Source organism: Dryas octopetala, chromosome 6 (assembly GCF_963921425.1).
Source record: "Dryas octopetala chromosome 6, drDryOcto1.1, whole genome shotgun sequence".
Lineage (NCBI taxonomy): Eukaryota > Viridiplantae > Streptophyta > Magnoliopsida > Rosales > Rosaceae > Dryas > Dryas octopetala.
The window spans coordinates 13,664,830-13,688,754 of NC_141371.1; the positions used below are offsets into that span (position 1 = coordinate 13,664,830).

Sequence of the window (23,925 nt, forward strand, 5' to 3'; positions counted from 1 at the left end):
AATTTTGTTTCTGGTTTTTAATCAGTAATTTTTCATAGAAAATATATGGATAATTAAATAACAAGAGCATTCGATCAAAAAAATAAAAGGGGTTGGGGAAGCTGCATGGATTGAAAATTATGGCCATTCTTAAACAAAAATTACCAGGAAACACAAAAAAAAAAAAAAAAAAAAAAAATTCACCTGTTTTGGATGACCTTAGAATTGCAGCTATATACAACACAAACACAAAAATAGAGTTCTCAAAAGTTTTGCATGATCCTAAAAATAAAAAATATATATGTGTAATATGTACAATTGTATGTAGGTGATAAAATTAGAACAAAACATACATGCAATGATGCAATCTAATATAAAATTATAATTACTTCAAGCGGAAGTGAAATATTGTAATAAATTATCCTGATTATGTGATAAATAGTCACAAATTGAAAACAAAAAAACATAAATAGAACAAACGACAAAGTAGAAATTTCAGAGTCACACGCGCAGAGTGACAAGTATGAGCAAGAAAATGAGCATACCTGAAGGATTGACTGCTGAGGAAATTATCTGATTTTTCATCTGATTAAGAACTAACAACAGTTGAAAGCATTAACGTGGATCAGTGGGTTTTGTACACCCAAATTAAGTTTTTCTAGCTACAAAAAAAGGTTATATATGATATATATATATATATATATTAAAAGAAAAAAGAAGCCATCCTCTCCAAGCAACCCGAACCATATGATGATGTGACAATGGCAGTGTGTTGATCGCCACGTTTCGTTGATGCCATTGACATGTGTTTCTGAAGTTCTTCTATTAGATCATGCATGTATATTTATTTATTTATTTTAATTAGATCATGCATGTATATAGGTGAGAAGTTGGTAAGCACTTTTTAGATGTAGCAGGAGAAGGTAAGTAATACAGTAAACCATTGATGTCATCAGAAAAATGATGAATATGAATCAAGTCAGACTTAATTAGGAACAGTATTTACGTGTGAATAGAAAAGAACAGAGCAAAAGGGGTTTAAGAAAAGGGTGCATTAGATTTAAGGGATGGACTACAACTATTCTTGGCACAATCAGCCCAAAATATTGAGTTACAGGCCACTGCATCTTCCTTATCCACTCTGTGTTTTTTAATCTTTGTATTTTTAATAAAATTCTCATTTCTTCTCAAAAAAAAAAAAAAACAGGCCGGCCACTGCATCTGTCTCTGCGGGCCGGAGATGCATTTGCCTCTACGAGAGACGACACATATGTCTCTGCAGGAAATGCATCTGCCTCTACGAGAGATGCATATGCATGTGCGGGAGTTGCATATGCTTCTGCGAGAGATGCATCTGCCTCTGCGGGAGTTGCATATGCCTTTGCAAGAGATGCATCTGTTGAGAGTAATGTGGAGCAATGTCCCACATCGGAAAACTAGAGCTTCGTATATGTGCTTATAAGTCTTGGGCCTCTCCACCCATTGCCAATTGGTTTTGGGTTGGATGCTCTAATTCTATCATGGTATCAGAGCCAAGTTATCCGCGTGTAAGGCCCAACGGCCACACGTGCTCCCACGTCACCCAATACAATTTGTTCATGTGTAAGGCTCAAAATCTCGCCACACGTGCGGGGGCGTGTTGAGAGTAATGTGGAGCAATGTCCCACATCGGAAAACTAGAGCTTCGTATATGTGCTTATAAATCTTGAGCCTCTCCACCCATTGCCAATTGGTTTTGGGTTGGACGCTCTAATTCTATCATCTACCTCTGTAAGAGATCCATCTGTCATTTTGTTTTTTACATCAACTTATTAGGATAATGTATTTCTCACCAAGTTATTTAATGGTTTGGTACCAGTATCTAATTTACTATTAAGGGGATATAACAAAGCATGTTAGAGTGAGTAGTAATTTAGTAGTAATTTGCATATTTCTTTCTTGTTACAAGGGAGGCTAAAGGGGATTAGGAGATTCGAATTCTAGTATTGGATGTAAAGGCAAATGCTATCAACCACCAGAGCTATAAACTCCCACCAACATGTTGCATATTTTATTTAAAACTAAGAACACTAAATACTAGAATAATCTAGACTCAAAACCAATTTCATTATTGCAATATACAATTTCTTTGTTTTAAATATTAAATCTACTTAAGCCATTGGGGTTAGCCTAGGTGGTGAGGGTGGGGTAAGAGTTATGATTAGGCTAGGTCCAGGATTTTGATTCATTCCAATGTAACAAAAAATAAAATAAAAAAAAATTACTCCTAAATATAGTTTTTGAAAGATTTTTAACTAGAAACTCAGCCAAATACAAAATTGAGTTGAAGGCTTGAAGCCTAATCTATCTATGTACGCGCGTACGGAGGGAAAAAAACACGATACTGAGTACTCAGTAGGCTTCTGAGGATTCGGTAGGCCGAGCGCTCAGTAGGCTTCTGAGAGCTCGGCGGATGCAGATGCATCATCTATCTACATCTGCATATTTTTAGATTGCAGATGCATCTTGATGCAATAAATATTGCGCATGATTATTGGCTTCGAAGTTATATGTGCAAATCTGGCCATTAGGCTCTCGGTGTCCGTTTTTTGCGCACAATACCTTTTCAAAAAGGGAATGACGAGGCGAATCCAAAAATTGCCACAGACGGTGAGCTAAGACGGATTGTTTTTTTTTTTGAATTTTTTTGGACATTTTTAATTGTTTTTTATTGCTTTCAGTATTTAATTTGGCTGTTGAACTTACAATTTATGACCTCTTGAGAGTTACCTAGGGTTTGGTGACATTTAAACATCTTTTATCAGCTGTAATTTTCGGATTAACAAGGTTATAGACCCCCTTGTTCTTGGTATTCTCAGTCTAGAGAATCAACAAGTCTAGGGTTTATGTGTGTGTGTTGTGACTTGTGATTCATCATCTACACTGCGTCACAACTTTTTATATTACAAATGTCTTTTTTTAGGTTGCAGATGCATCTTTTTAGGTTGCAGATGACATGTTTTAGATTGTAGATGGAGCTTTCAGGTGCATGATTAGGTTGCAGATGCATTTGCCAAGTGTTCAGAAAGAATCGCCAAACGCTCGATAGGAATTGTCGAGTGTTCGGTGGACAATTTGAGCTTCTACTTAATTTTTGGACTGATTGGGCTGTGAGTTAAATTTATTTCTCATTTTTGATTTTTACTTAAACTACCCAAAAAAAATATTAAAACTACTTTTTGAGCGGAAATTAATTGACCCAAAATTTTAAATGAAGTGAGATGGTGGTGAGCATAGTTAGCAAATTCGCATATAATACGCGTGCGTACATTTTTTTTTTTTAACTTCCGCTTTTCATATTTTTCAAAAGATCGATATGAACAAAAATGCATATTTTTCAATCGAAACATCTCATACACGTGCTATTCCCGTATTATTTCGTATTTTTACGTATTCACATTTTTAACTCTATTTTTAGAAGAGTACGAAAATGATGCCCTTTTCGGTAATTTAAACTGTGTATTGCACTTAGTGGCCAAAAAAAAAGAGTGCTGCTATTTGCACACCCTTTTCTTCTCTTTGCACACCCTTTCTTAAAAAAAAAAAAAAAAACTCAAAGGAAAAGACCTTATACCCCATCAATTTTTTTTTTTTGCACACCCTTCCTAAACAAAAAAAAAAAACACACACCCAAAAATCACACACCCCATCCCCATCTCCCCCCTCCCCCCCGTACACACCCCCTCACCCACACACCTCCTCCCCACCTTTTCTCTCTCCGGCACACACCCATCCCCGAGCAGCCTACCACCACCGGCGACCACCCCACCCTCTCTTCTTTTTCTTCCCCTTACTCGGACCACCTCCCTTCCTCCAGCAAGCTCACCGTCGCGCGCCGGAGAAGAAAACATAAAAAAAAAAAAATTGGATCGGGTTCGGTGGACTAGTGCCGAACCCAATGGTTTCGTTCGGTAGGTACCCACCGAACAATCCTATTCTATTCGGCGGGTACCTGTCGAACGAAACCACCGGGTTCGGCACTGGTCCACCGAACCCGTTGCAATTTTTTTTTTTAACTTGTTTGGCTGTCTGCTTGGGTGAGAGGAGAGAGGGAAGGAGATAGAGAGAGAGAGAGAGAGAGAGAGAGAGAGAGAGAGAGAGAGAGAGAGAGATAGAGAGAGAGAGAGAGGAGAAAGGGAGGAGCCGAGGAGGGGTTGCCGGGCTGGTTATGGTGGCTGTTTTGGGTGGTGCTGCGCGCGGTGGTGGTGCTGCGAGGAAGGTGGTGGTGCTGCGAGGAAGATGGTGGCGCGCGGTGGTGGTGGTGCGAGGAATGTGGTGGTGCTGGTGCGAGGAAGGTGGTGGTGGTGCTGGTGCGAGGAAGGTGGTGATCGGGCGGAGGGAAAAAAAACAGAGCAAGGGGGTGTGTGCCGGGGGGAGATGGGGATGGGGGTGTGTGGGTGAGGGAAGGGCCAAATGGTCTTTTCTCTTGAATTTTTTTTTTTTTTTTTCAAAAAGGGTGTGCAAAAAGAAATTTAGGGGTGTGCAAATAGCAGCCCTAAAAAAAACTGTGTATTGCACTTGCAAAGTAGAGAAAGGCGTAGACAGAGGCGGGAAAATCAGCCTCGCCCCAAAACCCAAAAGAAGTTTCGAAAACCACCTTCATCGCTGGTCCTCGCCAGTCGCTACCGCCTTGTCCATTCTTCAAAGAGAGAATGGAGAGAATACACGTATCGGTGCGTGCTCGGCCGCTCTCAGCTGACGACGCCAAAACCAGCCCTTGGCGTATCTCCGCCAACTCCATCTTCATCCCCAACAACTCCTCCAAGTTCGAATTTGGTATTCAACCCCCCCTCCTCTCTCTCTCGCCTCTGTTACTCTTCGATTTTCACTTCAAATTGTTTACACTCAGGGGAAAAGTTTGCATTTTTTTTTTTCATTTTCAATTTTCTCACATTTTCTTCTTCTTTCTTACTTTCTTTTTTGGCTTGTAGATCGGATTTTCGGTGAAGACTGTAAGACAATCGAGGTCTACCAATCTCGGACCAAAGATTTAGTCGCGGCCGCAGTTCGCGGGTTCAATGGTACCTTCAACAATACCAATTCATATATTTTTCCTTTTTAAAAAAAATATTTTTTTTGAATTTTCACTTTAATTTATTTTTTATTTTTTGCTTATTTGTAGGAACAGTTTTTGCTTATGGGCAAACTAACAGCGGGAAAACTTACACAATCCGAGGGTCCGCTACTGAGCCTGGGGTGATTCCTCTTGCAGTGCGCGATATGTTCGAGCTCATTCAAGAGGTGCTTTTTGGTGTGGGTTGAATTTTGAAATGCGTTAAATGGTTTAAATTAGTGGTAACATTGTAAATTGCTAGCATAACTAATTTCCGCAAACTGTCTGACCAAATTAGATGCTAGTTCTAATGCTTAAAAGTTTTAGTGAAAATTTGTATGATTACATGTTCTAAATATCATGTTATCATTTTGGTTGTTGGCTTCAGAAAACTTTACTGCACCATGTTGTTTAATTTCTGTAATAATATTTTCCGGGTTTGGTAATATTTAGTGCTAAGGTAGCCAGCATATTTAGATCAATCCATCTGTGAATTTGTTATCGTTTTTGTAGCTGTGCCACTTTGTTCATGTTTTGGGACTCTAAAATGCAGCTTGGTCCTGTTTAGGGTAAGGGTGGCTGAAGTTATACTACATTAACATTTAACAGCTGAACTCATTAGGTTACATCTGATTTATGGCTTTATGCAGCTTAACTATTATTTGTGTGTTAGTGGATAGAGCTCTTGAAGTCAAATCTTCTTTGAAATTTTCCAGTGATCTTAATTCTTTATTTTTGAATTTATAAATTTGTTTAATAAGTCTTTCATGGTTTTGGCTTTCAATAAATTTTTTATTTTAATATTATGTTTGTAATGTGATTGTGCGTACATAATCAGGTTCCTTCTTGCTTTTAGGATATGGATCGGGAGTTTCTTTTGCGGATGTCTTATATGGAGATCTATAATGAGGAAATAAATGATTTATTGGCTCCTGAGCATCGAAAATTGCAGATTCATGAAAGTCTAGAGGTATTGAATTTACTACAGTCTAATTATTGTGGTAGTTTGTCAGTACTTAAATAAATGCAAGTTCCGTTTCCCCTTGTGTATGCAGCGGGGGATATATGTTGCTGGGCTGCGAGAAGAAATTGTTGCCTCTCCTGAGCAAGTCCTTGATCTCATGGAGTTTGGAGAGTGTAATTACCCTTTACACTTTCTCTTACGTATTCTGTTTTAAACTATTTAGTCGAATCACTGTATTTAGTTCTCCCAAAAATGGCTTAACTCTTTGTTTTATAATTTCTGAATTATATAAGCTTAAAATACGTATGAGCTGCAAGTATTGCAATCAATCTTCAAACTCATTCCATCTATAAGCCTTTTTCTTTTCTCATTAATTCGTCGTCTCTCTGAACTCGTTCTATCTTTTTTGATAAGATATGAACTTCTATCAATTCAATCTTTAGATCTGTCTCTTTCACACACACATAGCGACATCCCCCATCCCCAAACTTCACACACACTCTCAATCCCCCCTTTCACTTGAAAGCAAGGAATCATAGATTTCCATTGTTTGATGCCCTCTGTTAAATATATTGGCCATTTGACGCTTGGCATCCTTTTAAATTTCAGCTCATCGGCATATTGGAGAGACAAATATGAATCTCTACAGTAGCAGGTCCCACACTATTTTCCGCATGGTAAATTTTTTGTCCTTACCATTGCTGTGTGTCATTTAACTATACATCTTCTATGGCTTATTATTATGCTTTAAATAGATAATTGAAAGTCGAGATAAAAATGAAGACGGAGATGTTGGTAGTTCCTGTGATGCGGTCCGTGTTTCAGTTTTGGTATGTTTTATTAGAACTATAAATCTCTTTACTTTTACCTTTCCCTCCTATTTTGTTTAGCCTTATTTTTGGATCAAACCTTTTTTGTTAAATTTGCAAGTCTTTTAAAAATTCGTTTGTTTGGCTTTTCATGTTTTCTGTTGGTTCCAGAATTTAGTGGACCTTGCTGGTTCGGAACGTGCTGCAAAAACTGGTGCAGAAGGTGTCCGGCTCAAAGAGGGTTCCCACATTAATAAAAGCCTCATGACATTGGGAACTGTCATTAAAAAATTGAGTGAAGGTGCTGAGAGTCAAGGGTAGGTTCTGCATTTGTTGAATGTTTTTTTTTTTTTTTTTTTGTTGATAGGAAAGAAGATACTTCTCCCTAGGTTTTTGTGCTAGGTCCCAGCCAATTAAGTGAACCATCCCTCTAGTCTTTTCCTAACTTTATCTACTACTGAATCTCATAAAGTAACTGCAGACGGGTTTCTCCCCAGGGAAGACCCAGGTAACCCAAAGGCCACTGACCTAGCTCACACCCCAACTCACTAGCTAAAGATACTTGCCTATTCTCCTATAAATTGATGGCCACCAACACACTCTTGGAAAGATTAGTTGTATGAGCCGACACTAACCCAAACAGGTCAACAATCTTGACCAACCTAACAAACTTGTCCTTCTCCCCCGTGGTGAAGAATATGGTGCTGCTGGTAAAGTGAAGATTAGACATTTGGGTGGAAATGCAAATACAGTTATAATATCGACCTTATTCAATATATGTTGCAGGGATATGTTAAATCTTTGTACGTGAGATTGACTTTATTCAATATATGATGCAGGGGACATGTTCCATATCGGGATAGCAAACTTACACGCATTTTGCAACCTGCTTTGGGTGGAAATGCAAATACAGCCATAATATGCAACATCACACTTGCACAGGTAATTTTTCCTGTAGTCATTAAACATGCTAAACTACACATATTGGTTGCAGGGTTCTATGTGCACCAAAAAAAAAAAAAAAAACCTACACATATGTATGCATCTGTGTTGTGAGTTCATATCTTTGGCCTTTTTGGTTGTTAGCTTAAATTGGATTGATCCTGAATATGTCAAGCAAGTTCTTCGAATCTGTTTTCCAACGTATTACGTGCACCCTCTGTCTTGTTTTTGTTTACCTTTCTGTACCTTGGTAGTTGAATTTTCTTTAATTTTGAATTTTTGTTATGTATGATCTGTCTTTATTCTCAGTACCTCTGATTTTATGGCAGGTTCATGCAGATGAGACTAAAAGTAGTCTCCAATTTGCAAGTAGAGCATTACGTGTCACAAACTGTGCTCATGTCAATGAGGTTTTTCTTTAATTTGGCTTGCCATTTCTTATTTTTGGCATCCTTTCTTTGGCAATTTTTAAATGTTCCTTTTGAGATTCTTCCTAATAGCATCTATTGGCAAACAGTTGCCAATTGATTCTTTTATGCCTATCATATGTTTTAATTACTTGAATTTCAACCTATTTTCTTTCTTCATGTCAGATTTTGACAGATGCTGCTCTTCTAAAGCGTCAAAAGAAAGAAATTGAGGAGCTTCGAGCCAAATTACAGGTTGATTTTATTGCTACCAGGTGTTTTCATTCATGTATAATCATTATCAATTGTACATCATGTATATGAAATATAGTCTTTTTATTATTCTTTGTGTTTCAGGATTCTCATTCAGAACATTGGGCAGAAGAAATCCTCAATCTGCGGAATACATTATTACAGGTTTGATGGTATTCGATTTATGGTTTCTTGTAATTAGAAGAATGCAAGTGTATTCTAAAACTTGCATACTTACTGTGCAGACTGAGTTGGAGAGGGAGCGCATAGCTTTGGAGTTGGAGGAGGAAAAGAAAGCGCAAGCTGAAAGAGAGAAGATGGTGCAACAGCAAGCTAAGAAAATTGAAAATTTGAGCTCAATGGTTTTGTATTCAAATAGGGACGAGAAACGTGATCGCTTCAAGAAGGTTTGCATGATGATTAATTAATTTTCATTTCTCTTACCTTCTGTATAATGAGCTTCTTTGGTTTTCAAATGAATGTATCATGGTTATCTTTTTCTGTTGTTTTAATATTGTGAGTCTAACTGCTTCAAAGTTCAAACTTCCATTATCTATCTATAAACACAAATATGAGCTTGGTTACTTACTATTTCATTTCCAGTGAGACAAGATTTAGTTGATCTTAATATTATAGGATCTTGAAGTAAGATTTGTCATTTGAAGATTTGGTATATTATACATCGAGAGGTAGTATCATTAGTTGTTAGACACCCACTAGACCCGAAAAACTTAAACTTTTGGGGAGTGATCCAAGTCCCAACAATACTTATCAAGCCATACATTCCCTCACGTGTAGCCTCATCCTGCATGTGGAGAGGTTAAGAAATGCAGATAGGGAGAAAGAAGTAGAAATGTAGGGGAGGGCACAATGACAGGTAGAGAAAAGGTAAGAGGCAGAAAGTGGAGGTAAAGAGAGAAATATGGGTTTCAAACACTTGTCTAGAGTCTTTAGAATAGAATTCAAGAGCATTTCCATCAAGATCAATAATCAGTCTTGCGGCGTGCTTCTCTTAATCACAGAAATAAATTGATTGAAGTGCTACCTAGTTTCTTTTAGGTTGGGATATGTAGCGTGGCTCACAGATCAGTTACAAAAAGTAAGGATGGTGGAGTAGAACTTATTCAAAAAATATAGGGGAAATAACTATCAGTTATGGGTACAAATATAGCAATAAACATGCAACTTTCTTGAGATTTTCTGAGTGTGGGGTGGAAGGTTTCATGAAGAGCCTCATTCTTCCAAAATGGAAAAATGTGGAGGGCTGGAGGAAGATGGGGGGAAAATTGTATTGGTGGATTGGCTCATATATTGGTGCATTAATTATGGGTCCACTAGTTAGCTACAATTGTAGACCAAGCTATGTCTTGGTGTTGTGCCGTGAAAGTCCTTCACTATGAAGGAAGGAATAGTAAGCTACAAGTTTAGCTTACTGTATAGCTAGGCACTGACTGAAAGATGGCGAGGCAAGCGTTATTTAGGAAGCTGGATGTTAAAGACCAATCTTTGGTCTTACTGTTGTGTTTGGCTCGCCGGAATATTTCTGGAAATTGATTAAAATAGGAAAGTAGCTGTTTTTAGATAATTCCTAGTTGAGTACAGTTTTCTTAGGAATGCTAAAAAGCTTGCGCAAGGTTTTCCTAGTTAAGGAAGGAAGTTCTAAGTTTTCCTAAGTGTACAAGGTTAGAATTAGTAATTAGGCCTATTACCTAATTCTACTAGGAATAGGATTTCCCAGCTGTAACCTATTGTATGCCGCAGCCTATAAGCTTATAAATAGGCTGCTGCAAGGCTAGAAAAATGTAGATAGAGCACCAGAAACAGGGTGAGAGATTTCAGTGATCAGGGAGAGAGAAGTAGTGGCTGCGGGTTGGGTTAGTTCTAGGGTTATTTCAACAAGTTCTTGTACTCTTATTCTAATCATAGTGCAGCTGTGATTCTCAAAGGATCACACGGGGACGTAGGCAAAGTTAGCCGAACCTCGAGAACAAATCTTGGTGTTCTTTGTGTTTACTTTTGCTGCTATATATTGTGTGCTAACTATTCTAACTCTAGAATACATCTAAGACAAGGCTGAAAGGTGTTTTTCACTACAATTGGTATCAGAGCCAGGTTGGCTAATAGGTGTCCGCGATGTCCAGAGGAGGTCGAAGCATGGACTTAGGGAATTTAAGGTATGCTTTGAAGCCATATGATGGCAAGGATGATTTCACAGATTGGCAACGGATGATGAAGAACGTGCTGGTGCAGCAGGATCTGGATGATGCACTTCTTGGTGAGAAGCCGACAACCACGTCAGAAGGAACATGGAACAAGGTTCTCAAGAAGGCCAAGAGTTCAATAGAGATCCACCTCACAAGATCCGTGAGGTCTCACATCACAGAGGCGATGACAGCAAAAGAAGCATGGGACAAGTTAGAGAGTGTTTATATGGGCAAGACAGTGTCCAATAAACTCTTCTTGAAGGATGAACTCTTCGGACTTCGACTAGAAGAAGGTGGAGATGTAGCGGATCATGTATGCAAATTTCAGCATTGCATAGCTAATCTCGACAAGGTCGAAGAAGTTTACAAGGATGATGATAAGGCTATCATCTTGCTGAGATCCCTGCCATCTTCTTTCAAGCACTTCCGAACAACTTTGATGTTCGGAAAGGAGACTCTAAAGCTTGATGACGTGGTGCAAGCGCTCCAGTCATATGCAAAGTTAGATGATTTAACTGAAGGCACTCAGTCATCACAAGGCCTTTACGCTAAGGGCAAGGAGAAGAGTCGATGGAAGGAAAGGAGGGGCAGATCTAGCAAAAAGGGGAAGTCCAATGATTCCGATGAAGAAGGTGGTTGCTTCGAGTGTGGTTCACTAGACCACTGGAAAAGGGATTGCCAGATATGGCTGGAGAAGAAGAAGAAAAGGGCTGAAAACTCAAGTAACGTCGTGGTCGACGATGGGGAGCTTTTGGTGATATCTTCAGGTAATTCTACTCCACATGCTTGGTATTTGGACTCCGGATGTAGTTTTCATATGTGTGCAAACAAGGAGTGGTTTCATACATATGAGGAATCTAGTGAGGGCAAAGTTTTGTTGGGAGATAACTCTGTGTGCAAGGTTCATGGCGTCGGCACAGTCAAGGTGAAGATGCAAGATGGAATTGCTAGGTTGCTTGGGAATGTGCGATATATTCCTACATTGAAAAGAAATCTTATCTCTCTTGGAACTCTAGAGAAGAATGGGTATGCATTCAAGTCTAGAGCAGGGAAGCTCCAAGTCTCAAAAGGATCAAGTGTGATCCTGAAGGGAGTTGTGCAATCTAATAATCTCTACAAGCTTACGGGGTTACAGTGATAGGTGGAGCAGCTGCGTCTACCAAAGAGAGCTTAGATGTTGAGCTCATGGAGCATTGTAACAAGGGAGAGCAAAGGCATCATCTCACAAAGGAAGAGTCTCATCAAATAAGTGCTACGGCTAAGGAAGAAAAAGCAACAAACCATGATTGTTGCTTGGTTAGTTATTCATCAAAGATTGACTTCAAAGATGCAACAAGGGAAGTCAAGGAAGATGAGGAAGGTTTGATTGTTGTTAAGGAAGATGCAACCATGAAGGCAACCAAGGTGGTTATGAAGGTAAATTCAGTTCAAGAGAAGGCCAACTCTGAGCTAGTGGAGCATGACACAAGGGTTGAAGAGTTTGGACAGCAACAACAATCAACAAAGGTTCAAGAACAGGTGGAGAAAAAGAGCACAAGGCAGTCCAAGCCCAAAAGTACCATCAAGCTAACTCACAAGTTTTGGTGGGAAAAGGATAGAGGTTACTATGGTGTTAGTAAGGGAAATCTGGCTACATTCAAGGGGGCTTGTGAGAGCAAGGAATGGGAACGTCGGAGGTGTGCTAGGTTGTCTCTACAAAGGAACTTCAGTTGGAAGTTAGATCCTAAATCCAAGGAGAACGTTGGCTATGAATGGGTTTATGGAACAAAAGGCGAAGACAATCTTGAGGCTGCAATTAAGATTCGAAGGTACAAGCTCGGGTTGAGCTTGTTCAATCTTCAAACTTAGTTGATTGAGGTGGAGCACCTTCTCACTTAAGGTGCATTGAGGCAATAGGTTTTTTTGCCAATGTGAAGGGTTCTTGGAGGATTGTTTCGGGGTTACTTCAAGACTGGTAGGATATCTCGAAGGAGCAACATTCGTAGCTTTGGTTCCGACTCACCAAGGTGGAGATTGTTGTGTTTGGCTCGCCGGAATATTTCTGGAAATTGATTAAAATAGGAAAGTAGCTGTTTTTAGATAATTCCTAGTTGAGTACAGTTTTCTTAGGAATGCTAAAAAGCTTGCGCAAGGTTTTCCTAGTTAAGGAAGGAAGTTCTAAGTTTTCCTAAGTGTACAAGGTTAGAATTAGTAATTAGGCCTATTACCTAATTCTACTAGGAATAGGATTTCCCAGCTGTAACCTATTGTATGCCGCAGCCTATAAGCTTATAAATAGGCTGCTGCAAGGCTAGAAAAATGTAGATAGAGCACCAGAAACAGGGTGAGAGATTTCAGTGATCAGGGAGAGAGAAGTAGTGGCTGCGGGTTGGGTTAGTTCTAGGGTTATTTCAACAAGTTCTTGTACTCTTATTCTAATCATAGTGCAGCTGTGATTCTCAAAGGATCACACGGGGACGTAGGCAAAGTTAGCCGAACCTCGAGAACAAATCTTGGTGTTCTTTGTGTTTACTTTTGCTGCTATATATTGTGTGCTAACTATTCTAACTCTAGAATACATCTAAGACAAGGCTGAAAGGTGTTTTTCACTACACTTACTTTGTAGGTGCCAAATTGTTCACTATAAAGGAAAATTGCTTGCTACTTCAATGCATTCCAACTCTTAGTTCCTATAAGTATGTAGGCGGCTTTGGTGCGAATGAATAAGCATCAAGTGTCAACTACAGAGTGCATGAGAGAGAGAGAGAGAGAGAGAGAGAGAGAGAGAGAGAGAGAGAGAGAGAGAGAGAGAGAGAGAGTGGGTTCTTGGGAATTCTATGAGAGTCGGTGTACAAGGGTTTTGGGCTTGGATTATGTGAGTTAGCGCAAGTGTTTTTTGTACCATTTATAGTCTTATAGTGAAGAATAAATCATCTCTCATGAACTTAGGCAAGAAATTTGCCGAACAACATAAATCATGTGTGCATTATCTTTCTTCTTCGTTTATTTATTCTGCTCAAATTGTGGTTAGTTTTGTGTTTTTATCTAATTCTCGGTTTGCACCAATTTAATCCCAACAATATTCTTTCCTGTACAAGAGAAAAGGTTGGAGAACCATCAAAATAGAGGGGGGAAGTAAAAGGTTGTATCAAGAGTAGTTCCACAGTTAAAATAGAAAGAGATTGTGATGAAAGGAAAGACTTGAGAGAATCAAAAACATATATAAGCAAGAAGTAGAAGATCTGGGCAGAGAGAAATTGGAGCAAGAGGAAAGCTGAGGAAGAGGAATACAATTGGGGGTGCGCGGTGGTATGTGAGAGGCAGGTTTTACACTAATCATGGGGGGTGATTCAGAGGCCATTATTGGAGTTGATACGTAGAGAAACTAACCTGTATTATTTTCAGAGCAATAAAGCTTTGTTTGTCTGCAAGAATAAAGGGGAAGCATTTATGATAGAAGAGTTAGGAACCCTTTCCATAAAGCCTAACGTCTTATTATCAAGGTGGGGACATAGTGTCATGACAAATAAAGGTGAGGCAATTAGCTATGGAGGCTAAATTGCAGTGGAGGGGATTGCTGCTGCACCTATGGACCAAAACAATTTTTCAGGAAACTGACGACACATGTGAAGGGTTGCTTGAAGTAGATCGCAGGACCGAAATTTTTGAAAAAGAGCCCGACAATATCCTGACCATGTATAGCTTATGTGATGCACGACAGAAGCAAAGGCTGCTGTCTTGTTGCTATATTAGGGCAAAAAGTCTAGAATAGACAGATTTTCCAGCAACAAACAGTTGAGAAAATAGAGATTTAAGCTATAGAATCAAAGATGGAACGTTGATAGATGAGTTCTAGGGTTTAGGAGCCCAAAAGAAACTCTCAAATCTGAATTATCAGAAAAATATAATGCATAGACTCTCTATTACAACCTCAGCCTTTAACTTACTTATATGGGGAAACATAAACCTAAGATGACTGGCATAAACCTTAACTAACTAGGAAAGCAATAAACTTTAGCTAACTAGGAAAACATAGAGTAAACACTCTAAATTGAACTAGGAAACAAAAATTAGAAAGTTACTAAAAAAACTACTAAATTCTGGAAACCCTAGCAGATGCTCCTGCATCATTATGCCAAACTGTATTCCATTATTTCTGTTTCCGTCAAGGGTGGATTCTAGAAGATGGAAGCTAGAAGGGTCAGGGTGTTTTTCTTCCAAATCCTATAGTACTCTTTTATGCAACAAAAGCAATGACCCTTATTTTTCTCCTTATCCCCAAATATGGGCAGCAAAAGTTCCTCCTAAAGTTCGAGTTTTTGTTTGGTTGGTGGCTATTGGGAGGGTAAACACTTGTGATCTTGTTCAAAGGAGGAGGCCTTTTAGCTGTTTTTCACCTCAATGGTGCATTCTATGTAAAGTGGGGGAGGAGAGTGTGGACCATGTTTTCCTTCATTGCTCTTACTCTTTACAATTGTGGTGGAAGTTGTTTAGGGAGGTTGGCGCTTCATGGGTAATACCACAAAACTGTTCTGAGCTTTTGAGTACCTGCTTTCAAGCCTTAGGGAAGGGGAAAAAAGCAAAAACCCTATGGAGATGCTTGGTGCTGGCTGTTTTTTGGGTTTTATGGATGGAGCGCAATAGAAGAATTTTCGATGATTATAAGGGGGTTGAAGTGGAAGTTCTTTGGGAGCGAGCGAAATTTTGGGCTGCTTTATGGGCATCAGTTACGGCTGATTTTTGGGCACACTCTATATCCTCTATTATGCTGAACGTGTTAGCTGTTGTGCAGTGAGACTAGTTCTGGGGCGATGTTTTGGGTTTTTCTTATCTAAGATCAGTTTTGTTTTTTTACTTTTATTCTTCTTATAAGTTTGTGGATTCCTGATCCACTCTGTGTTTTTTATTTTACTTTGTCTTTTTAATAAAAGTTCTCGTTTCTTCTCAAAAAAAAATATAGTCCTACTAGCTTTTCCTCCCTATTTTGTGCCTATCCCTCTCTCCCTCCCTCTCTCTGGTTTTTGTAAAGTTTTCCTATTTTCTGCTGCAGGAGAAGAGGCGGGATACTTGGTGTCCGGGTAAGCTCTCAAGGGAGACTGTTGGAGAGGTAATACTTTATTTTGCTTTGAGTGCATATGATTACTTTCTCATCTTTCACTAAATTGTAAGTTCCCAATTTCAAAATATACGTCAAAGATTTTTTCTTTTACATATGTTTTATTGCATGCATATTGTGTTCTTATTTTTTGCAGTGCAAAATCCGAAAATCGTACATAGTGTTGTTGGGTACTTACTGGAAATGTGATTATCAATAATTGCATGAAAATTTACAAAGTTGCAATTGGCAAGTGATGATTAGTGGATTTGAGGGACTATTTTGAATGTGGGGGGATTTCCGATAACTCGTAATAAGAATCCCTTATAAAAGTTGAGCTTGTCTAGGAAACCAATGATTCAAGATGGCATCCGTCACTTTTTCTATTTTGTCAATCTTTTACATTTTCTTCTTTTGATTGAGTTTTAAAAGGTATCATGGCAAGAGGAATCTTGTACATGATATTCTTAGGTTAATTGGATTTAGTAACTTCTGCTCAGCTTAAATGTATGGATTTCAAAAGTTTTGAACTGTAAATCAATTTACTGATTATAGTTTTTTGTGAGAGGGATTGAGGTTAAAAAACCACTCCCTTCTGGTTTCACTTGATTTATGGAGCCTCTAAATTGGGACTTGTTGGAAACCGTGTTTAGTGCGTGTTATTTAACTTTATTTCTAATATAAATATACATGCTTGGTCTCACATTGAGTCAAGAATCTACAACCATAAGTGAGACAATGAGGAAAAAAGGGTAAAAAAATGGAGCAAACTGCCACCTAGAAAAGTGATGGCATGTGATGAATATGGTCCTAAATAGTCCTGCATATAGGGGAAAAGGAATCTGCAGCTGGAACTTAACATTCGGTTGTGTTGAGAAATTTTTCCTTTTCCTGCATACAAAGTAAATTGTTAAGTAGAATACTTCTGTGACATTCCTTAGTGGGAATTAGGTAATATTGCTATGTAAAAAAGTGGTCACCTAGCAGTGGACAAGAAGTCCACTGTTGTGTAACTCCACAAATTTTTTAAAGCTGGCTGGATTCAATGTAGAGGAAGCTTCAAATGAGGTATACCTCATTTTAACCATAATGATGTATCACTTGTGGGACCCACTCTGCATTGTAGTTCGATTATTGGAGACATCTATTTGACTTAGAAAATAGACGGCTCCAATTTGCAAACTACAATGCGGAGTGGGTCCCACTAGGGATACCTCATTATGGCTAAAATGAGGTATACCTCATTTGAGGGGTCCTCTCTCTCTCTCTCTCTCTCTCTCTCTCTCTCTATATATATATATATATATATATAGATTGTGTAAAACTGTTAAGTTTTATTTTACAATTGTTATATTGCCCACTTTTGGATAATAAGATAAGATACAGACTGCTGTCAATATTTTATTAATTACTAATGTTATCTTTGTTGGTGTGATCTCTAAAATTTTTTTGAGCATGTCATATCAATTATGTTATAATTTTAAGCTATTGCTACTTTGCTCAACTTTAGGTTCCATCCACCATCCAATCAAAGGCATCTGATGTAGAGCCCTTGAGAATCAAGCGTGAGATGGGACCACTTCTTCCATTTGAAGAACTGGTGCATCAGATTGAAGTTGCTGAGGCTGAGTCTTGCAAAGAAGAAGAAGAATGCAAAAACAACACATTGGAGGACTGTGCTATTCCTGATCCATGCGCTTTATTGCATGTTACTAACAGGAGAAAGGTGCCACCCAGGAAGAGAAGCTTACCCCTGGTTTGTACTATTTTCATTACATTTTCATGTAAACTTTTGGCAATCCACATTTTTAATTCCATACATCTGGCAGGACAATGGATTAGTAGATTTGCAAGCAGAATATGAAGATTTGCTTATAAAATTTGAAACTCAGGTTACTATATTTCATTTTCTCTTTTCCTCAATACATCGGCATATGTATTTTTGCTCTATATTGATCTTTATCTCTTGCAGAGAACTTTGAGTGAGATACAAATCGATTGCTTGACACAGAAGCTTGCTGAGGCTAATATGTTTTCTGGAGCAATGTATAATGACCAATCCACAACTTATGTCAATACTGGGGACAAGAATGTTAGTTTAAGAGAGTCAGAGGCTATTCTTGTGATTAAGCGACTTCAAGAGCAAGTTGGCCTCTCATTGTTTTTTCTTGTACTTAATTTTTTAATTACTTTATTAGTTTTGCAGGTTCTTGACAATCAATATCTTGTTAATGCTGTTTTTATTATTTTCATTAGTTTTGGCATATTTTTCATTTCTTGTCTGTCCTCTATCTTGTAGATTAAGATGTTAGAAATGGAGAAGTCTTCAAGCCAGCAAAATCTGGATAGTGTTGTCGAGCTGGCAACAGAGCAAAACATATGTGCCAGGGAGAAGTTTGGTGAGGTAATCTTGGTTTGTGTTAGTCAGTTGTGCTATATAAGCTTGTGAATAGATGTCAATCTACAGGCAGCCTCATCAATTATTTTGGAGTGCTAATCTGCTGGACTTTTTTAGGTGTTAGGAGGCATAAACATTTATGTGGATAATTGCACTGAACAATCAAGCTTCCTGATATTTTTCTTTGGGAGTTCTAATATGCTTATATGCTGCAAAATTTTAAACTTTAAGCCTATTATCACCCACCCATCTGTAATAAGAAAAGAAGAAAAATGGTGAAGAATACATGCACTTGCATGTGAGACTCAGTGCATTTCAGCAAAATTTGCATCTACATTTTTATTTATTTATTTATTTTTAATGTATAGCAGGGTTTAAGCTCTCTCTCTCTCTCTCTCTCTCTCTCTCTCTCTCTCTCTCTCTCTCTCTCTCTTTCTTCTTCCCTCCCTCTATCTAACTATCCCTTAGTAAAACCAAAAATTAAATTAGAGTGCTAAATCGTGAAAAGCCTCCAAAGTCCAAACTAATCTATCTAGTTTATCTCTTAATAAAATTATAAGTTAAAACTAGAGTGGCACATCACCTATGAAATCCCTCCAAACTATTGTGGAAATATTTTATAATGTGGTGCTACTGATACTCAAATTAAGTTCCATTTCAAGGGTCAAAATTTGGTGATACTTCATCAATAGTAATTAGAGCATTTTGTGAGAAAAGTATGCGATTTGAATGTCTCAACAATGAAAAGATGTATGTTAGGGTTTGCCTATTGGCTGAAACATTTTAAGTATATTTCCCTCATATGTTCTCTTGTCAAAGAAGCCATGTTTCATAAATTTGGCCAAAAGTAGTAGGTTTGGATAAATTGAATTTTTTGGGCTTTCAGTGAGTGGCTTACATATCAATTCAAATTGTTATATTTGTTTAAGTTTCCAACTATAAATGTGCTTGCCCACCCACTTGCTGCTCTCTGTTTTCTTTCTAGTATGATCCACAGAACTCTTATTTTGTTGACTTCATTGTCTTAAGTTGTTATTAAATGTATTTCTTTCTGTCTCTTGATTTTTAAATTGGCATGTAATTGTTCATCTTCTTAGCTCTATGAAGAGCTTCTAATTGCACGTGAGGAGGCCAGGGTCGCTCGTGAACAGCATACTTGGAACGAATCTGTAAGAAAAGTTGATGTATGTATCTCCTTTTGTGTTAATTTCTGTGATGACAATCATTTAGGTATTGTTCTTTTTTTTTTTTTTTAGTCGGAACCATTTAGTTATTGTTCTTCTTTACAAGATTTTTTGGTGTTCATAATTTTAGAGTATACACAATCGCTCTCTCTCGAAGTCTCTGCAGCTAACTTTTTATAGCTTCATTTAGGATGGGAATGCTGAATTTTTTATCAAGGTTGAAAAGGAAGTTCAAGAAATAATATCGGAATTTCAAAGCTCAGAAATTGTCATTGAGAGTGTATCTTCACTTGTGGAAGAGGTCTCTAAGAGTTTCTCTGTGGTATTTGATATGTTCCTAGTAAGTATTTTTGAAATATCATTTCATAAATGATTATTCCTATATTCGATTAGTATTCTAAAGAAATTGTTTGTAGATATCTTAAGCTGTTATCATTGAGTTTCTTTTCTTTTGTTTTATTTTCTCAATCTTATGTGGTCTATACACGCTTGTATATTTCTGAACATCCATTGGCTTAAATTCATTGGATGTAGGATTTCAAGACTTTGATGTTCCAGTGTTCTCAGCAACAAAAACTACTTATCAGTAACCACGAGAAGTTAAACTCTTACATGATGCAGAAGGTTTCTGAACTTGAGAATGAAAAGGTCTGGTCGTGACTAAATTTACATGAAATTCTGATTACTTCCTGACCAATTCAAATATTTTTTGCTGCATAAATATCTGGTATGCAGTGTCTTTTGTACAACCAATCAGTTGATCTTCAGAACCAGTTAGAAGAACTGAAACTAGATGCTCAAAATTCTGAAAAGTCCTTGACGGTAAGCTTTTACTATTAGATCATCATTATTGGTATTATTAGTATTAATAAATAGTAAGAGCCTCTCTGATATTGTGGTATTATTTCAGGAACTTTTGGAACAACAGGATTTGGAAAAGGGAGAATATTTTTCTCATATACAAGTTCTTGAGAAGGAAATATCGGGTCTATCATCGTGTTCCTTGGCCAAGGAAAAGGATAATTTGAGAAAAGATCTTGAGAAAACAAGAATGAAGTTGAAGGAGACTGAGTTTAAGCTTAAGAATGCTATACAGGAGAAAACCAAACTGGAGGTTTGATCCTATATTCCTTTATTTTTCGTATGCTGATTGATTTATCATCAAATCAGAACCTTTCACTAACATATTCGCCCATTTGTAGGGTGAGAAAGCATTTTCTGAACGAGAAATAAAACGATTGCACGGTCAGAACTCTCTTCTTGAACGTGACATAAATAAGCGTGACTCACTTGCTGGTAGAAGGCGTGATTCAGTTAATGATAAGGGTTTGAAGATGTCTGATCCTAAAAGAGCAAAAGGCCTTGCTTTTGAACAGACATTGCAGGTGGTGACAATGATAATTTCTGTTCCGATATATATATATATATATATATATATATATATATTTAAAAGAAACAGATACTTTCATTATAGAAAAAATCCAAATACATATTGTGGACAAGGTGTCCCCAACAACAGAACCTCTTACACCATGGAATGCCACCCCCTAAATCAGAACACTACAAACCTCTAAACTAGCACATTAACAGCAGCTTTCAAATCTATCATGATAGCAGAAAAAGATATCCCCCTAAAATCTGAAGATACTGATGCCCACAATGCCGACCCAATATTATACTGCATCAATTGTGTGATGCAACATGCAAGTTATTGTTAGCTTTAAGTGTCAGTGCCTAAATGAAGAGACTTATCAGGAAAATTGTCAATGCTGAAGAGAACATGTCATAGTTAATATTTTGTTCAACTTTTTATAGTAAAATTTACATGAAATTACTTGTTATGTTTAATGATTCTTAGGTCATTCTACTCTGCTTAAGCTTTTTGAGTCTCCATTTAGTTAAAATAACTCAATAGAATCTTTATATACTTTTTGTTTTTTTTTTTTTTTTTCAGGAAGAATACAAAAAGCTGGAAGTTTATGCTTTTGAAATGGAGACAAAGATTACTTCTCTAGAAGAAGAATTAGAAGCTGTATACAGGGAAAAGGAAGATGCTTTGTCTAGTAATGAAGGTTTAGCATCTGAGTTAGAAACCCTGTCTGAAAAGTTGAGTGCATCAACCTTGGAACTGAATGCATTGCAGGAAGAGCTTTCGGCCCTGGTAAGCTTGTTTGTCTTTACACTTCCATAGTCCTTTCTTATTTTCATTTCAAAGAATAAATGGCTGGTGTGCTTTATTGTGTGAAGTGTTCTTATTCATTGCTATTCTTTTCTATATCCAGAGGCATAGGTTGGAAGAATCTAAATTTGAGCAGCAAAAGATGGAAAGCTCCATTAAAATGTTCATTGAAGAAAAGGAAGTGTTGGCAATGGTAGCCAAATTTTGGGTTTCCCTTTGTGTGAATGTTCCTTTTTTTTTTTCAGTGTGTTATTGCATCTGTGTGTGTTTCTTGGTGTATGTTACTTATCTGATTGTATCTTTGATTTTGCAGCAACTTACAGATTCTCTTTTGGAAATGGAGGAGGAAAGGGCAATATGGTCAGCTAAGGAGAAGGCTTCCCTTCAAGCCATAGAAGAGAAATCAAATTTATACAACATGGAGATTACATCATTATCCAGGGAAATGTCAGAGGTGAAACTCATCTCTACTTGTGTAAATCATGACACTCACCTCTACTTGTGTAGCTTGTGTTATTTGGCCTTGCTATTGTATTTTATTAGTCTTCATTAGGATTTGACTTTTAGGGGTATTATTGTCATTGTGTAATTATTTATAATATAAATATATACATTTGGTCTCATATTGACGCAAGCGACTATAATATTTTGCAATTGAATGTTTAAAACGCACTATTCTTTACTTGATTGTTCACATAATGATATATGCTTATTCTGATTATGATTATGCCAAAATGTAAGGTGAGGAATGAATTGGAGTCTCATAGACAAGAATGCATGGTCCTTAGGGAAAGATTAACTTGTTCCGAGGAAACAGCAGGACAAAAGACATGCAGGTTTGTTTCAGTGTCATTTCCCCATCTTTTCTACCCTCTTGGTTGTTTCTTTCTTATAATTTCGAAGAACAAAACATTATTATTTTATTCTACTTTTGTTTTAGCATGGAGAAGTCTTTGGAGATTGATCAACTAAATAATGACCAACATATAGCTGATGATCTGAGCAAACAGTCTGAAGAAGTAAGTATTTGCCTTAGCTTAGAATATTTTTATGGTCATTCACCAGGTATTATTTTGGTATGCACAAGTTAGCTTTTTTACTTTAAAGTTTAAACCATTCAGATGTTGAACTCAAATTTGGAGATGCGCAAAATTCATGATTTTGAGGAAATGAATGTGCTTCAGAAGGAGCTCAGCTTTCTGAACAAAGAAAGAGAAGATCTGTTTATTCGAATAACAGAGTTACAAGAACTTTCAAATGACTACCAGGTATCATCTCCACTTCCATTCTTTACAGACTAGCAGATAAAATATTTGATAATGGTTTGGGAAAAAATTATTGCAATTATGGTGAGGAACTAGGATTAATTCTTGAAAACTTATTGCATTTGTTTGAGTGATTGTATGTTGTCTTCAGAGTCTCAACAACCAGCTCCTTCTTATGACAAAGGAAAGGGATAAATTAGTGACTCAGATCCAAGAGCAGCAGAAACATGTAATTGAAGAACAAATTCTCAGTAAACATTACAATGACTTGGTAGGTCACTAAAAAGATACTTTTTCTCATTGACACCTAAATTGTTTTGAGAGTCATCTTACGTAATGATGAACTTACTACCAGTTGGTGGAGGCAAACTTTCAAGTGGAGGAACTGACAAGAAGAATTTCAAGCATGGAGGTCAAGATTCACAATGTAAGGGTTTGTGTACTTGCATTTATTGTTCAATGCAGGTGTCATCTTCTGCTTATAAACAATAGTTGTACGACAAAAGTTTTAACAATTGGGTTCGCTAGCTTTTGGTTAAATATCAGTTTGGATATTGTGATTTACGCTCTCCGAATGAAGTCAGGACAAAAAAATGTTAAAATTTTTCATGTTGAGCTGTCAGATTTCACAAATCTAGTCCTTAATTTGGCCTTGTATACTTTAAGCAGGATCAAGTCAAAAACAACAAAGAAAATGCAAAGCTTCGGATGAGGCTTCGAGGGACACAAGCAAAGTTAGATGCCTTTCGCAGTAGATACAAGGAAGCACTGGACGAGTCCGATCTTATGAACAGGAAGTATGAGGAGGCTACAGTCAAGCTAAAGGACCTGTTAGCATCAAAAGGAGTCGAGGTCCTCAACCTCAAGAAGCAGCTTTCTGCTGCAAAGGGGTTATAATGAAACAAAAATGCATCCATAAGTTTCTTCTTATGGGTTGTAATTATAGCCTTCTATTAGACTTCTCGTTAATTAGGGCCTTGTGTAGTATTTATGAATAGATAGTACGAACAATGGTTCTCAAAGTTTCATGTTATACTACCTATCATGGTTGTTATTGTCTTGTGGAGACTTATGAATGAGTGCTTCTATTACCATCGCACATTGCTCATCTCACCCATCTACTCTATCCTCTTCACACTGCAGGCTTAATCAATCATTAGAGTTTCCATTGGATCC

At 37.5% G+C, this 23,925-nt stretch overlaps 1 protein-coding gene across 3 annotated transcripts; it reads left to right on the plus strand.

Moving 5' to 3' along the window:
* Nucleotides 1–4,591: 4,591 nt before the first annotated feature.
* Nucleotides 4,592–23,857, plus strand: LOC147282598 (P-loop containing nucleoside triphosphate hydrolases superfamily protein). Of its 3 annotated transcripts, none has more exons than XM_086248021.1 (33): nucleotides 4,592–4,794; nucleotides 4,950–5,039; nucleotides 5,141–5,259; nucleotides 5,928–6,041; nucleotides 6,127–6,208; nucleotides 6,645–6,712; nucleotides 6,791–6,865; nucleotides 7,016–7,161; nucleotides 7,684–7,786; nucleotides 8,116–8,196; nucleotides 8,380–8,448; nucleotides 8,551–8,610; nucleotides 8,691–8,852; nucleotides 15,679–15,735; nucleotides 17,234–17,479; nucleotides 17,553–17,615; nucleotides 17,696–17,869; nucleotides 18,023–18,127; nucleotides 19,219–19,305; nucleotides 19,496–19,645; nucleotides 19,840–19,953; nucleotides 20,041–20,127; nucleotides 20,216–20,419; nucleotides 20,508–20,690; nucleotides 21,260–21,466; nucleotides 21,588–21,677; nucleotides 21,798–21,938; nucleotides 22,226–22,320; nucleotides 22,425–22,503; nucleotides 22,606–22,752; nucleotides 22,901–23,020; nucleotides 23,105–23,176; nucleotides 23,416–23,857. In XM_086248021.1, exons 1-33 carry the CDS (start codon nucleotides 4,671–4,673, stop codon nucleotides 23,644–23,646), a joined length of 3,945 nt encoding a protein of 1,314 aa, XP_086104147.1. In that variant the 5' UTR covers nucleotides 4,592–4,670; the 3' UTR covers nucleotides 23,647–23,857. The 3 variants fall into 3 exon arrangements, with proteins under 3 accessions (XP_086104147.1, XP_086104148.1, XP_086104149.1); XM_086248022.1 differs by having other exon boundaries at nucleotides 23,419–23,857; XM_086248023.1 differs by lacking the exons at nucleotides 4,592–4,794; nucleotides 4,950–5,039 and having other exon boundaries at nucleotides 5,183–5,259; nucleotides 5,910–6,041.
* The last annotated feature ends 68 nt before the right edge of the window (nucleotides 23,858–23,925 follow it).

Coding starts and splice junctions, on each gene's coding strand:
- LOC147282598 (XM_086248021.1), top strand. CDS start 4,671: ATGGAGAGAATACACGTATCGGTGCGTGCTCGGCCGCTCTCAGCTGAC. Junction 19,954..20,040: donor CTGAACTTGAGAATGAAAAG/GTCTGGTCGTGA, acceptor TCTGGTATGCAG/TGTCTTTTGTACAACCAATC. Junction 23,021..23,104: donor GTAAACATTACAATGACTTG/GTAGGTCACTAA, acceptor ACTTACTACCAG/TTGGTGGAGGCAAACTTTCA.